Below are 16,083 nucleotides of genomic sequence, written 5' to 3'. Positions count from 1 at the left end.
GTGGGTTACTCACCATTCTCATTCTCCTTGATCTGAGTGCGGCCTTTGACATAATCTCTCACTCCATCCCCCTCAATAGACTGTCCAGCAGAGGCATCACTGAAACCCCACTGAGTTGATTACACTCATGTCTCTCAGGCCACACGCAGTCCATCCAACTCAAGTCCTTCTGTTCCCAGCCCTCCTCCGTCTCCTCAGGTGTGCCCCAGTACTCTGTCCTGGGGCCCCTTCTTTTCATCATCTACCTCCTTCCCCTTCTCCTCTTCTGTAAATATAACATTAATTTTCATTGATACGTAGATGACACCAAGCTCTCCTTATTCAATAAATCTAACTCTACACTCCCTCCTTCCTCCCTCACCAACTGCTTGTCTGACATAAAATGCTGGTTCACTTCAAACCTCCTAAAACTAAACAGTGACAAAACAGAGATTTTTCTCATTGGAACAAAATCTACACTTTCCAAAACTGACAGTTTCTCCCTCACTATTGTCAGTGCCTCAGTTTCTCCCTCCCCTCAGGTGAAGAGTCTGGGTGTCATCCTCGATTCCTCACTTTCTTTCCAATCACACATCAATAACATCACCCGGTTTGTATATTTTCATCTCTGCTACATCAATCATCTCGGCAAACTCTGAACTCACTCCCAAGGGACATTTGAAACATTGACTCTCTGCCTCTTTTCAAATCTAAACTCAAAACCCACCAGTTCAAGATTATTTATTCGTTCTAACTGCCTCTTTCCTTATGTATGGTTTTTTATCTCTATATATGTTCTTTTTAATCATTTTGTATGGTTTCTATCTGTTCTGCTGTATTTGTTTTTTGTAAAGTGACTTATTATTAATATAAACCCGAGGATCCTCCATGAGACTAATTTCAGTCCAACTGCAGTAACAACTTCAGCAAACCCCTTTTAGTCTGCTGCTTGGCTACTACTGATGGCTGAGTTGGATTTAGTTTTGACACTTGCAGATGAAGGTGAGGAGTAGAAGTGGATCCAGTCATCTCAATGACCATTTATTGCATTTATTGTTGATTGCTTGAATAATCCTTTTGCGGTTGGATAAAACAGGAGGCTTGAGGCAAGATGAGATGCAGACCAACCTGGTGTTTATTCACCAACATTCACACTAAAAGAACACAAAGCAAAGGCAGTTAACTGGTGTATTGTGGCGCTCCTTTCCTCTCTCCCACTCAACTGCCAGCCTTTGATAGGCATCCCCCTAATCAGCCCCTCAGGCCTACCAACATAAGGGTTAACCGAAAAAAATCAAACACAAGAAAGTCAAAAAAATATATATTTAATTTGAACTGTAATGAACATTAAAACTAAGCATCTTTTTCCCAAAGCCAAAAACTGACATCCTCATCAAGAAACATATTGATTTTATCACCTGAAGTGACTAATTCTTAACTATTTCTACGACTGTTTCTTCCTGGAACCTTTAAAAGGATGTTCCAATGCATGGGGACTCTTTTAACTGGAACGCCTGCAGGGATAAAAAAGAGGTGAGCCATGTCAAACTTTTCAATTCTTACATTCTGAAAACAATGCCACTTTCCCAATTCTACTGTCATTCAGGTATAAATTCAGTCCAATCACTTAATCATGGCACTAAAACTGTTATTTTCGATCCTGTAGGCCTCCCCAGGGCCTACACCCAATGGTGTGAGGAGACGCCACCAAACTGCACATGGCAGCCCCAACACCACACTCATTAAATCCATCAGACAGTCATTGTGTGTTCTTGTATCTTTGTCCCAGAATGTGAACTCCATACAGGCAATGAAGCTGACCTTCATCACGTTGATGAATTACAGATAAGTTGAAATAGAATAAAAAGATTTACACTCCAAAGTTTTTGAGAAGTCCGAGTTCCTTGATTCAGCCACATGGTCAATAAACTGTTTGCCTTCCTCAGCTACACCAGATGCTGTGGCAGCTGGTTCTTAAACCTTCCTCCTTGGACTCCATTTTTAACTTCCTCAGCCAGGTAGAGTTAAACTCTCTGTGATCCTCTAAGGGGGTAAACACACGTACAGCCATTCATTCTCCCATCAACACACATGCACTCTCTCTTCTATTCACATCCACATATTGATAACAAAAGGGAATGTATGAAATCAACATGAAGCTCAATTTGGTTCCTACACCAACTTTATTATCATTACACAGAGTCCAAGTATAAAGACAAATGCAGTTGAGCATGTAACTGTAAGTGCAAAAGAAGCCGTAAAAGTGCTTCATGAACAGTTTGGGAGTCTACAATATAATACGGTATAAACAGTACAAAGTATTGTGATCACATTAAATATATAAATGGAATCAAAATTCAGAAGGAGTCAGAATTCATGAATAACATCGTCAAGGCCCATACTGAAGAAGAATGGGGTTCTCATATACAAATTTACTCAGATGGATCTAACAACGCTGATGAGGATGAAGTCACTGTTGGTTTATTCTTTCCAATTTTCAAGATCAGAAAAGGCTTTAGAATTCCAGATGACAGCATTCACTGCAGAGATATCAGGGATCATTTTGGACCTTTGATGGGTGATGGACGACAAACTGGTCAAGTCAGTCTTATGTAGCGATTCATCAGCCGTGTCGACATCAATAAAGAAGCAAACTCCAAATCCAGACCCAATTTTCTATTAGCAATATTTCAAGCACTGTTTCAAATTCACAGAGCAGGGTGTGAGGGTTTTATTTGGGTTCCAGCACATATGGGTGTGGAGGGCAATGAGGAAGCAGATAGCTTGGCACAAAGAGCAACCAAGGAGGTAAGAATAGGTCTGTTTTTAATCTTTGAAACTTCTGAACTTTCTCATGACCACAGGACTGCATAAGAAAATATCGAGGATTCTCTAAGAACTATGAGTAACATCCAGTAGGTGGCAGCAATACGCCAATGATGCGTCGAGTCCGCCTAATTCAATGACGAAGAAGAAAGTAACTCATTGTTTCTGCCGGAACTTCACAGTGTGACACCCGGCGGATGCAAACAAAGAAGCATGAGCAGAGTCAGCTTCACTGCTGTGTGGACTGAGCTATAAAACGGCTGTATTGTAGTGTGGATGAGAAATATCAGAGCGTTAAAGTAACGATGGCTTCAGTTGAGTATCTGAGAGAGTTGATCATCGACAGACTAACTGCTGCTGCTGGAGAAATATTCTCAGAGTTTGAAAAAACCATCGTCCAGTACCAGGAGGAGATCGATCGTCAGCGCAGACTGCTGGATGTCATCTGGAAGCCACAGATCCCCTTACAACCCATAGGTGTGTATGCGTTTTGATGGTGAAGAATTCCACTTATATCATGTAGAACATCATGAAGTGTGCAGGTGAATAGTTAACGGTGAACTGAGACGCATTGTGAGGAAGAGAGAATGGGCTCATAATATGGTGTCTGTTAGTTGATGCTGTGTGGAGTTTTAAAATTGTGATCGTTGTGTTGATTGATCCTGGAAGCAAGAACCAAAGTTTCCTGTTCAGAGGTGCTGGAAGTGTTTATCTGAACTACTCCACACTGACAGCAACTGCATTGTGTTATCAAACAGTTTAATAATAAAACTCTAACAGAGGACTCAGTCATTCCATCATTTCAGTCCAGAGACATAATTCCGTGTATAGATATCATTCATAATGTAATGAAAGTGCACATACAGAGTTAGAGAGTATAGAAGTCATGTGATAGATGGGTGGATGGAGATTCAGCCTTTATTGATTCCACAGCATGAAATTTTTCAGTGTTCCAGCAGCCAATACAAAAAAAAAATGTGCAAAGAAAGAAAAACAGCAGCACACAGTGCATAGACAATCAACTTCTCCTTCTAGAGGAAATATAAATGTTTACAGGAAAATTTCTGTGAAATTGCACAGTGTCCTATTCATTTTTATTGCACAATTAGTGAATGAGCTGAACTACTGGGAGCTTGATTGTACAGTCTGACTACAGCAGGAAGGAAGGAGCTGCGGTATCTCTCCTTCAAACACAGTGGGTGAAGCAGTCTGTCACTGAAGGAGCTGTCCAGTAGGGGTGCCACGGTACACTTTTCCCACGGATCGGTTCGTACCTCAGTTTGGGCTCATGGTTTCGGTTCAGTTTCGGTATGTATTTTTGCATATAAGAACACACACACAAAAAAAAGACTTTTCAAAAAAAATTATTTTCCTTTTTTGAAGTTTTGAATTTAACTACATGGAAGAAAAATACACAAATTCAAAATTAAAGTGCCTCAACTTAACCTACTATTTCCAAGTATAAAATATTATAGTGTAAATATCAAATAGCAAAAACAAGATGCACAGTTTTGGCAATAGCCATATCAGTGGTTCTGAAACTCAAGTTCACCACCACTCAGTGGGAAACAGTTAAATAAATAAAAATGGCTTGCAGCAGCAACAAATTGACCAAATAAACATTAAACAAAGAGTACTTCAACTTCAATAGCATATAGCTTATACATCAAGATGGTTTGCTTTTTTATTCTTCTATTTTGAGGTTCTTCTGCAAGAAGAGAAGCGTGTCAACATTCTCTTCAGAAAGGCGAGAGCGGCATGCACTAGACACTGCTGTTGTCAATGGACTTCTTGGCTGCCAGGTTAACGGTGTGAGCGAAGCAGCCTATCTGTGGCCCGAGCTCATCCACTTCATTGATAGCGTTCACTATATTTGATGCGTTATCAGTGGCGACTGGGATGCTTAAAAGCGGTCGCTTCAACTTCCACTCCGTCGCTACACTTCTCATCTCGTTTGCCAAGTTGGCACTTGTGTGACTTTCGTGCGTTGCACGCGTCTGCAGCACTGCGCTTTTCATTTCCCACTCTGACAAATAGTGAACTGAAACAGTGAGATAACTATCTGTCGCACGGGACATCCAGCTGTCGGTGGTCAGCGCGAGGCTTGGGGCATTAGCCAAATCGTCTGCAAGCTCTGTGCGCACCCTTTCATACATGGCAGGGATTACTCTGTCTGTGAAATGAGTACGACCAGGGACAATGTAACGTGGGTCAAGTGTCTTCACTACGTGACGAAAGCCTATGTCTTCCACTACTGAAAGAGGCTGCATTTACAAATTTACTGTTACAGGGCTCTTTTTTGTTCCTAAGAGCCCTGTAACAGTAAATTTCTCCTTTGTGAGATCAATAAAGTCTATCTTATCTTATATCTTTAGTGATGAGCTTTCCAATTGCAAGGGTTATTTTCTTATGTTTCTCAGAACCAAAGCTATAGGGCTGCTGCATAGATTCTGCGATTGTCTTTTGTTTTTTGCCCGATGTTACCTGCGCGGATGGCCGCCTCCAAACGAGGGCTACATCTGGGTGGTGACGCTGTAAATGTGTGCTCCATGTGCGTATGCTACACGTGTTAAGCAGCGCTTACAAATTGTTTTCGTTCGGTCCACTTTTTTCTCTCCCCCATCACCATAGTCAACAGGGAAGCCAAAGTGTTCCCAAACTGCAGACTTGAACGAGGCTAGTGCCTCGACAAACTTTTCCCTCTCGTTCTCCTCCACTCCTCCACTCGCCATGGCTTTCTGATGGTGATTTTTGTTCTGTCTGTGGGCTCTGCCTCCCGCTCCTCTGCGGCTCAGATTTCGCACACAGGCGGGAGGGGGATGTGGGAGAGCCAGTGATTGGACAGCTACTCGTGGGATGGGGATTTCTCTAGCAGAGTGCTTGCTTCTGCAGGCAGGCACACACAGTGACTGCAGATCTGTTCTGCAAGTCAGTGGCCAGCTATAAGAAATTAATTTATTGTGCAACGAAAGACCGCGGTTTATAAGCGTATTGATCCGTGTATGTTGTACCAAACGGTTCGTTTAAAAACCGAGAACCGCGGCACCCCTACTGTCCAGTGATGTTACTGTTTCCTGCAGGGGGTGGGAGGTGTCCTCCATGATAGACAACAGCTTTGTCATCATCATCCTCCTGTCTCCCACCACCTCCACAGTATCAAGAAGGACAGAGTGAGCTTTCTTTACCAGTTTGTTTAGTCTCCTCCTGTCTGCAGCTGTAATGCTGCTGCTCCAGCAGACCGCCCTATACAGGATGGCTGATGCCACCACAGAATCATAAAAGGTTCTCAGACGTGCTCCTTCCACCCTGAAGGACCTCATATAAACTCAGTCAGTGTCTCCAAAAAGGTCCTCAAGGGCTGTCCTCTTCGTGGGAGGCTGGTCCAGCTCAGCTCTGCATGTGTGTGTCTCATCTTGTGCTCCATGTGGGGGGCTGTCACTGGTGGCACTGGCTGCTCCTGCTGTGCTCCTGTCTTCCTCCACATCAGAGGCTGGTCTCTGCATACAACAGACGAAGAAAATGCAGGACATTAGGACAACAAAATATGAAGACATTTCTTAATTCCTGGCTTAGCACTAGTACATAATTTTAAAATTATTACAAAAAGCTACATGTGTGTCTGATAAATTATTATTGGTGTTATAATATCCTGCTAAATGAAAATGTAGAATTGTGTAATGTGTAACATACCCGATTCTGCTGTAGCTGCAGTGCTCTCTCCCTCAGCCGTTCAAAAACAGCATCACGCTGGTCCTCAGGAACATGTGGCAGACCTTTCAATCTGGGGTTGAGGGCAGCACTCTTCAGAAGATACTCAGAAACATCTCCAGTGTACATGTCTTGAAGCTTTTGCAGGATTGCCTTCTTCATTGCAGCCACTGTCGTTGAGTCTTCTGCATTAGGGGCCATGCTCTGTTTTATCATGTGGGTCAGGGGTAATATCAGTGACACTGTCGGGTTTTTCTCATCACTCAGTACTTTAGTGGCTGTTTTGAGAGGACTGAGTAGCTTGACAATATCCTCTGCATCAGTGATGTCACTGCCATCCATTGTGTCAACGTCACTGTCCCGTGTGTTGCGTCGTAGTTCTGGGCAGATTAGAGCTGCAGTCACAGCTGCATGCTGCTCCAGGTAACGGTCAAACATTTCTACTGAACTTTTCCACCGAGTGCAAACATCCATCACAAGTTTATGAGGTGGCAGTTCAAGCAGTTTTTGTTTTGAGACAAACACTGCAGCAGCAGTGGTGCTTCTGTGAAAAAATGCTGCAACTCTTCTCACTCGTCCCAGCAGACGGCTGACTCTTGGGACACCCAGTCCAGCTTGTGTGCCCAGATTCAAAGTGTGAGCTAGACGTTTAATGTGCTGTCCCAGCCCTGCCTCTCTTACAGCAATGTCCATATTCCTCGTGTTGTCTGTGACAACAACAGTGGGCTGATCAGCTCATTCTACCTTCCATTCATTAACTGCCTCTCTCAGTATAGCAGCAATGTTTTGGCCTGTGTGTGATTCAAACATCACGTGTTTGCAGCACGAAGCACTTCATTTGCCAGTCAGCATCAATGGTGTGAGCTGTGATTGTTAGGTAGCTCTGGGTAGCACGTGAGGTCCACCCGTCTGTTGTTATTGCTACTGTCTCACCTTTTTGCAGAGCCTCTTTTACTTTATCTCTCATACATTGCTGGAACCACTGTTTTACTGAAGTGTGTCCGTGATGGGATGTGATACTTCGGCTCCAGTGTGTGGACCAACTGTCGAAATCCAGCGTCATCGACAACATAAAAGGGTTGCATATCGTTGGCTATGATAAAGCCTATACTCTGTGTTATGTCTATTGCTCGCTTACTAGCAGCTAGCAGTGGTGCAGCGAATGTTTTCTGTAGAGTAGTTTGGCCTTTTGTGAGTTGTTTTTTTGTTGTAGCTTCCAGTAGCTTCTCTTTGTGGTAGCGTTGTAGGTGGTACATCATGGTAGTTGTACTCCCTGCAGTATACGGCGAACTGTAGCGGCATATCTTGCACACGGTTCTTGTTCTATTCGCAATCTTTTCACCATCCTCTCGTCGTTTACATGGGAAGCCAAAATATGTCCACACAACGGATTTATTTGATGAAGGAGCGTCAGCTAATTCGTCAACTTTGTCTTTCTCCATTTTGAAGCGAGTGTTTTGCTACGGTACACGAGGAGGGTCAAAAATCATCAGTCTCAGTGGTGCGCGGCGCCCTTTCACGTTTTTTATTTCCATTATTTCGTGCTATTATTTCGTGCGCCTTTGAATTTTATTTCGCCATTTTTTTATTTCGCGAAATTTCGTGGCACGAAATTTCGTTACACCCCTAGTGTTTACCATTAGAATCTCTGTGATCCTGTATCCACTGTGGAACATGTTCATAGAAATGTTCAGTCATTTGGAGATGCTTGTATCATTCTGACTGTTTCATGGCTCCAAGACTTCACTTATAAACCATACAATTCTTTTTCCTTCAAACATTCGACTGCTGAGCTGATTTTGTTGGAGACAGCCAGTCCTGGACAAAGTGACAGATGTGTGTTCTCCCATCATCACAGTAGTAACCATTATCTTTTGTGTCTTTGTCCCTCCAGAGCTCCCACAGTCTTATGTCTGTGAGAATGAGAAGACTGTTGTTGACCATCAGCCCCATGACCAGGAGAGAAACTCCATGGTGGACCATGAGGACCCAGAGACTCTACGGATTAAAGACCAGCAGGAGAAACTCTGCACCAGTCAGGACCAATCAAACCCAGAGATTTCTCAAATTAAAATGGAAGAGGAAGAATTGTGCACCAGTCTGGACCAATTAAACCCAGGGTTACCACAAATTAAAGTGGAACAGGATGAACTCTGCTCCAGTCAGGAGGAAGAGTTAATTGGATTGAAACAGGAGACTGATACCTTTGAGGTGACTCTTGCTGATGAGGAAAGTGACCACAGTGAACCAAAACCAAACCGTGATCAGCTCCTGTTTCACATCTCTTGTGTAGCTGAGAGCCCAGATCAGGAAGGATGCGAGGATGTAGACTCAGGATCAACTAGATGTATCGAGCAGAAACCAAGAGATCAGAGTAACAACAGTCACAGTAATGATGTAGACAATGCTCCAACGTCAGAGAGACAGTGTGATAATGACAAGGCAACAGAATCTCTACCATGTGATGTCTGTGGAAAAGCTTTTAGCCATAAATCAAGTTTAATCAAACATCACAGAACCCACACAGGTGAGAAGCCATATTCTTGTGAAACCTGTGGAAAAAGCTTCAGTCAACGGCCCCATTTGACTGAACACATGAGACGTCACACAGGTGAGAAGCCATATTCTTGTGAAACCTGTGGAAAAAGCTTTAGTCGACGGGACAATTTGACTGCCCACATAAGATCTCACACAGGTGAGAAGCCATATTCTTGCGAAACCTGTGGAAAAAGCTTTAGTCGACAGGACCATTTTACTGACCACATAAGATCTCACACAGGTGAGAGGCCATATTCTTGCGAAACCTGTGGAAAAAGCTTTAGTCATCGGACCAATTTGACTGTCCACATGAGATGTCACACAGGTGAGAAGCCGTATGTTTGTAACACTTGTGGAAAAAGTTTTTCCGATTCATCAGCACATCATAAGCACATGGCAGTTCACAAAATGGGAAAGCCATATTCTTGTGGAACCTGTGGAAAAAGCTTCAAACGTAGTTATCTATTAAAAGTCCACATGAGAATCCACACAGCTGAGAAGTCGTGATCCCGTAACATCTGTGGAAAACATAATGTCAGAACTAAGGTTCAATCAACATGTAAGAATTGGTAGAGGTTAAAAGTAGATGTTTTAGATTTAAAGCATCTTTAGTCTGTGTTTCAACAACAATTGTGAGGAAGTATGTAAGCAATCCTTGATGATTAGACCAGATGGAGTCTGGACTGTGGTGGTGGTGGAGCAGGAAGAAGAACCAAACTGAATGTCTGGATGGATATGGCATTGGTACAGACTGCTACATTTCTGCTATCATGACATCCTTCATCAGCAGAGCAGTGATTGGAGATATTGTGAAGAGATATTGTGAGATATTGTGAAGAACATTTTCACATCCTACTGAGAGAACATGGCTGTTCAGGTGTGAACATACTGCTGGAATCCCCTCAGCTTGAGCTCTGCTGTCTTTCAAGTAAAAGGAGGCAACGAGATACTGAGACATTGTGACAGTAGGACACAACAGAGTGTGTCACTGCAGCAGAGGAGATCTGGACGTGAAATAAAGTTGTAACAAAACGTCTACAGCTCCATGATTGCTTCATGAAATGTTTTGAATGTTTTCAAGCAGATGAACATTTACAAGTTGTTTAGTAATGAATGTAACATTGAAGAGCCCCAGCAAAAATATCTCCAAATCAGATTTCAAAGACATAACCAACATGATTATGTTTTCAACCAACACACAAGTGGTTTTACTAGTCGTAGCTGATACACTCCTGCAAATGTCAAAACCAGAAATGTTTAAAAAAAAAAGTTGAAGTTGTGTTGCAGTTTCTGCTGTTTTACACAAAGATCAAATGTTATTTATTTCTTCTTTTGTCACCACATAGGTAATCTATGTGATTTGTTAGCAGGATCTCATTGTGTCGTCATAAAGCACATTTAAAACAACAGCAAATGAGTCAAAATATTTTCCAATGGAGAAATAAGTATGTTAAGAATTGACCTAACAATTTTAAATCATGAGTCCACAGTATTATTAAATATATACAAATATCTGACTTATTCAAATATTAAATTAAAGCTGCTGTAATATGTTATAAATATGAAATGAAATGTCATTGTTTATGAAAGTGTGCAATGACAATAAAGGTTTGATTGATCACCTGCGTAATATTGTAAAAATCAGGAACATCCTGTCTCAGAGTGATGCAGAAAAACTAGTTCCTGCTTTTGTTACTTCCAGGCTTGACTATTGCAATTCCTTATTATCGGGTTGTCAAAATAGCTCTCTCAAACATCTACAGTTGATCCAAACTATTTTCCAAGACGACACTCCTCTGACTCTCTGACCTGCTGCCGTGTTCTTGCGTGTAACGTGTATTACCCTATCACGAGTACTTTTGACTCAAAGACAAGACATGTCTTTCTTGGAGTGGAGCTTTAATATACAGGCTTGCCATTCTTGAGTACAAAACGATATGAAACTACAGGTGTTGCTTCTCCATCTCCTCTGCATCAACCTTGCGCTCTCATGTTAGCCTCGCCATGCTACACCCATGTTTCTGACGGCACAAGGGTCTAGGGAAGCTCGACAGGGAGGGAGGCGGGCTAAAAGGTTGTCTATCAAATCCCTCTGCAGCAATTGGGTAGGTATACTACCAATCAACGCAACGAATAGGCTGACGTAGTTCCGAGAGCACCAGCGGATTGTGGCTGAGTCCCATTAGCTTCCCAACCAGCGGAGCCGCGGAGCCAACTGGTATATTAAGGATTTGCCATATCCCGTCGGCATAAGTCCAAATACGTCTTTCTTCTCAATGAAACACTTATGTGCCGTTCTTTGTTTATCTTTCAAGTTGAATTTTAGCTTCAAATCTTTAAGGGCTGTGGCCAAAGCCGAGTCAAAAGATAACTGTTTATTGTGCGCCGGTTGTTTCTGTCAGAATCGTCACGCCCACCTTCTGACTCTACACTTCATGGTGATTGGTCCGGCCAGTTTTAGGAGAATCCAGCCTCGAGCCTTACGGAGGGTAACTAGACCCACCCTGGCAGAGAATTAAATTCGTTGCCGTGGGTTGTCTAGCGCGGCTAGGCTACTCTCATGTTCCACCCAGGGGAAAACCCCAGCAGCACATCCGGTGGAGTGACACGTCAAAATAAGAGCGGTAATTTCACAATAAAATTCTCTATATTAAAATGCATTGAAACCCGCCTGAAAGGCAGAACCATTTATTTTCCAAAGTTACAGGGAGCCACAACAGAGGGCTTAAAGAGCCGCGGGTTGCCGACCCCTGAACTAAAGTGACCAACTTCATAGTTCAGACTAAGAACCGACATTATTATAGTGCTGGGCGGCGATAGGAGGCAGGAACGACGAGGAATCTTGCAGTTCACACACCAAGGGCTTATTATTACCACCACAATAAGCACGCAAGAAATGCACACCCATTGTGCCTGCTCGCAGGCCGAGGTCATTCCCCCAACAACCCCCCTGAGTCACGGTACAGTGAAACACAGTGAACCCACCAAATGAACTCAGCATGTAGGATTAAGACAATGCAAAACAACCAGTAATAAGGGAACGTCTCACATCGCCTAAATAACCCCACAAAGCAACCCCAAAGAACACACAAGTTCCCATGATGCATAGCGGCTCTAACACCCGGAACACAGTCAGCCGCTGCGATGACCCCTAGCGGCCCCCACGGCCGCTACAATATGATACACAGAAAACACAAAAAATCAAGGATCCTCCATGAGACGAGCTTCAATCCAACCGTAATAGTAATTTAAGCAAACCCCTTTAGTCTGCTGCTGGACGACAACTGATGGCTGAGTTGGATTTAGTTTTGACACCTGCAGATGAAAGATGAGGAGTAGAAGTGGATCCGGTCATCCCAATGACCATTTTTTGCATTTATTGTTAACGAATTACAGATAAATTGATACAGAATAAAAAAGATTTACACTTAAGAGTTTTGAAGATGGCCTAGTTCCTTGATGCAGCCACATGGTCAATAAACTGTTTGCCTTCCTCAGCGACAACCAGATGCTGTAGCAGCTGGTTCTTAAACCTTCCTCCTTGGACTCCATTTTCAACTTCCTCAGCCAGGTAGAGTTAAACTCTCTGTGATCCTCTAGGTAGGTAAACACACCAACATTCTCCCATAGGCACACACGCACACGCACTCTCCCATTCACATCCACATACTAATGACAAACGTATGAAATCAACATGAAGCTCAATTTGGTTCCTACACCAACGTTATTGTCATTACACAGAGTCCAAGTATAAAGATAAATGCAATTAAGCACGTAACTTTAAGTGCAAAAGAAGCAGTAAAAGTACACCCCCGTCACAATTTTTAGGACACTTTCTCATTCAAATAAAGTAGAACCTGTCCTACAACTTTTGACAGGGGGTGTATCTACCAAATTTGGTACACATATGCAGCACATCAGGGTGAACAAAAAAGTCAGTGACAGCCACATTCCAAACCCAACAGGAAGTGAGCTATTTTGCGTTGAATGTCAGATTTTGCCCATTTTTCATTATTTTCTAGAGCGAACTCCTCCTAGGGGGAAACTCCAATTCACCTCAAATTGGGCCAGTACATACAGGAGGCCTTAATGATCCAAAGTTATTAAAATCTTTTTCCAAAGTCAAAGGGCGTGTCCGTGGCGGCCTCTGGAATTTTGATCCTTTGCCATGAAATTTCAAATGCTGTGTAAATGCCCTAAACATGCTCCAATCTGCCTGAAACTTTACATGTATGATCAGAGTCCTGTCCTGATCACATCCATATGATGAAATACACCCCCTGTCAAAAGTTGTAGGACAGGTTCTACTTTATTTGAATGAGACAGTGTCCTAAAACTTTTGACAGGGGATGTACATCATGAGCAGTTTGGGTGTCTACAATATAATACAGTATAAACAGTACAAAGTACATTAAGTATATAAATGGAATCAAAATTCAGAAGGAATCAGAATTCATGAATAACATCGTCAAGGCCCATACTGAAGAAGAATGGGGTTCTCATATACAAATTTACTCAGATGGATCTAACAACGCTGATAATGATGAAGCCACTGTTGGTTTATTCTTTCCAGTTTTCAAGATTACAAAAGGCTTTAGAATTCCAGATGACAGCATTCACTGCAGAGATATCAGGGATCATTTTGGCACTTTGATGGGTGATGGACAACAAACTGGTCAAGTCAGTCTTATGTAGCGATTCATCAGCCGTGTTGACATCAATAAAGAAGCAAACTCCAAATCCAGACCCAATTTTCTATTAGAAATATTTCAAGCACTGTTTCAGATTCACAGAGCAGAGTGTGAGGTGGTTTTATTTGGGTTCCAGCACATGTGGGTGTGGAGGGCAATGAGGAAGCAGATAGCTTGGCACAAAGAGCAACCAAGGAGGAAAGAATAGAATTTGATTTAGCACACGGAAAGTCAGATTATGACTCTTGTCATTAACAAACTAGTCAAAGAAATATGGCAGAGGGTTCAGGAAACAAAAGAAGAGGGGGACTGATTTTGCTATTCAAGGTAAAATGGGAAAAGTAAGAAGGCACTTCAGTGGTGCAAGAAGAGACTCAATTGTTCTCACCTGGCTAAGACTCAGACACTGCAGTCTGAAAATTGGACTGGCTTTGATTGGGAAGCACAGAGATAGGAACTGTGAGTGTGGTGAACCAGAAACTGTGAGAAATGTTCTTCTTAAGTGTAAGCTCTACTCACGCCAACAGAAGAAACATTAGAGACTAGGAGCAGCTGGACGAACTGTTTTTAATCTTTGCTTTCTACTTAACATGGAGGAGTGGACAAATATGAAGAAACTTCTGAACTTTCTCATGACCACAGGACTGCATAAGAAAATCGTAGTGTCTGCAGATATGGACCCGTACCCGTAGCCTGTGGCCTATGGATACGGCACTTTCCCTGCCATAAATATTAATGAGACGACATGAATATTAATGAGCCGGCTGATGAACGCGCTTTGTGATTGGCTGGTAATCCCACGTACAAAAATATTAATGAGCCGGTTTGGTAATCCGAGTGATGAAGGCGCTTCCGTGATTCGAGGTGAATCTGTGTGCCGAGCCTGTCATGTCAGTCATCTGCTGTTCTCTTTTCTATCATGCATAATGTCTTATAAATATCATTATCTGACTTTTTCACGGACAGCGATTTGGGGGTTGAAATCAGCACTACTATTAAAAATAGCAAAACTTTTTATTCACGTGACCCTGTTCTAATAAAGCACAAACAGCAAACAAAACAAATGGCGGAACTAACAGCCAGCAAACTACAAGTATTTTTTTACCTTCAAAAGTAGCGACAGACTATTACATATTAACAACCTAAACAAAACCCTGACGTATTTTCTACGTCAACACAGACCCTGCACGTCAGTCACTTTAATGTTAGCGGACTCTGTTGAATGGCTAATTTACATCACCACAAACAAATCTCACAATATCACAGTAAATCGAGTTTGTGGTTTTTTTTAATTCATGCCCAATTAAAGAGCTGCTCCTCACCATTCACGAGTGTTTGTTTCATATTCGACATCCTTAATTTTATCTTGTAAATTAGCGTCCGAAATTAAATGGGAACATTTGCAATGGAGTTCGTCAGCCGCTTCCACCACTGAACGCGGTAAACTAATTAATAGGAGCTGACTTCAAACAATTTAGACACGGCGTCTAAAAGCGTAAAAACTGCAATGTCTAAAGTGTGAGAGGAGACTCTGTATTTTTGGTTAAATTATACAATGTTCGCCGTCAAAGTCATTCATATAATCTGCCTGTAATGTGCAGCAAATAGTAGTTAACCGGCGCCAGCTCTTCAGTGACCTTAACGGGTCCGTACCTCTTGTACAGATGCTACGGGTACGGGTCCGTACCTGTAGTATCAACCTAAGAAAATATCGAGGATTCTTTAAGGACTGTGAGTAACTTCCAGTAGGTGGCAGTAATACGCCAGTGATGAGTCTTGTCCGCCTAATTCAATGACGAAGAAGAAAGTAACTCAGTGTTTCTGCCGGAACTTCACAGTGTGACACCCGGCGGATGTAAACAAAGAAGCATGAGCAGAGTTAGCTTCACTGCTGTGTGGACTGCGCTATAAAACGGCTGTATTATAGTATGGATGAGAAATATCACAGCGATACTGTAACGATGTGTTCAGTTGAGTATCTGAGAGAGTTGATCATCGACAGACTAACTGCTGCTGCTGGAGAAATATTCTCAGAGTTTGAAAAAACCATCGTCCAGTACCAGGAGGAGATCGATCGTCAGCGCAGACTGCTGGATGTCATCTAGAAACCACACATCCCCTTACAACCCATAGGTGTGTATGCGTTTTGATGGTGAAGAATTCCACTTATAGCATGTGTAGTGGTTGTGTACTCTCTCTTGCATTGTGTAGATAATTAAACTGGGAACATCCTCCCTATTGGCATCAAATCCGCCGTTTATTTTGCAGGAGCTGGTAAAACACACTGATATTACTCTCACAGTCATGCACGTGGTAGCATCCAGATAATGCTAAAAACACA

General features: G+C 42.5%; 2 protein-coding genes and 1 long non-coding RNA gene across 27 annotated transcripts in view; 2 read left to right on the top strand and 1 right to left on the bottom strand.

Moving 5' to 3' along the window:
- The window catches only part of LOC127534761 (endothelial zinc finger protein induced by tumor necrosis factor alpha-like), a 38,850-nt gene that overhangs the window by 11,468 nt on the left and 11,299 nt on the right, over positions 1-16,083 (top strand). The window lies entirely within an intron of this gene.
- The window catches only part of LOC110946052 (zinc finger protein OZF-like), a 37,702-nt gene that overhangs the window by 10,320 nt on the left and 11,299 nt on the right, over positions 1-16,083 (top strand). For 2 of the 4 annotated variants that reach the window (XM_051950796.1, XM_051950795.1), the window contains exons 1-2: positions 2,980-3,282; positions 8,408-8,724. The exons of 1 other annotated variant lie outside the window; for it this stretch is intronic. In XM_051950796.1, the coding sequence (XP_051806756.1) occupies positions 3,111-3,282; positions 8,408-8,724 (489 nt within the window). In that variant the 5' untranslated portion in view covers positions 2,980-3,110. Of the gene's footprint in view, positions 1-2,979; positions 3,283-8,407; positions 8,725-16,083 lie in introns of those variants that run through there. One more of the 4 variants, XM_051950798.1, reaches the window with a different exon arrangement.
- Positions 1-16,083, bottom strand: part of LOC127534770 (uncharacterized) — a 124,343-nt gene that overhangs the window by 97,429 nt on the left and 10,831 nt on the right. The window lies entirely within an intron of this gene.

The sequence above is a fragment of the Acanthochromis polyacanthus genome, chromosome 7, assembly GCF_021347895.1.
Source record: "Acanthochromis polyacanthus isolate Apoly-LR-REF ecotype Palm Island chromosome 7, KAUST_Apoly_ChrSc, whole genome shotgun sequence".
In the NCBI taxonomy this organism is placed as follows: domain Eukaryota; kingdom Metazoa; phylum Chordata; class Actinopteri; family Pomacentridae; genus Acanthochromis; species Acanthochromis polyacanthus.
This window is presented reverse-complemented; position numbering and strand designations above follow the sequence as displayed.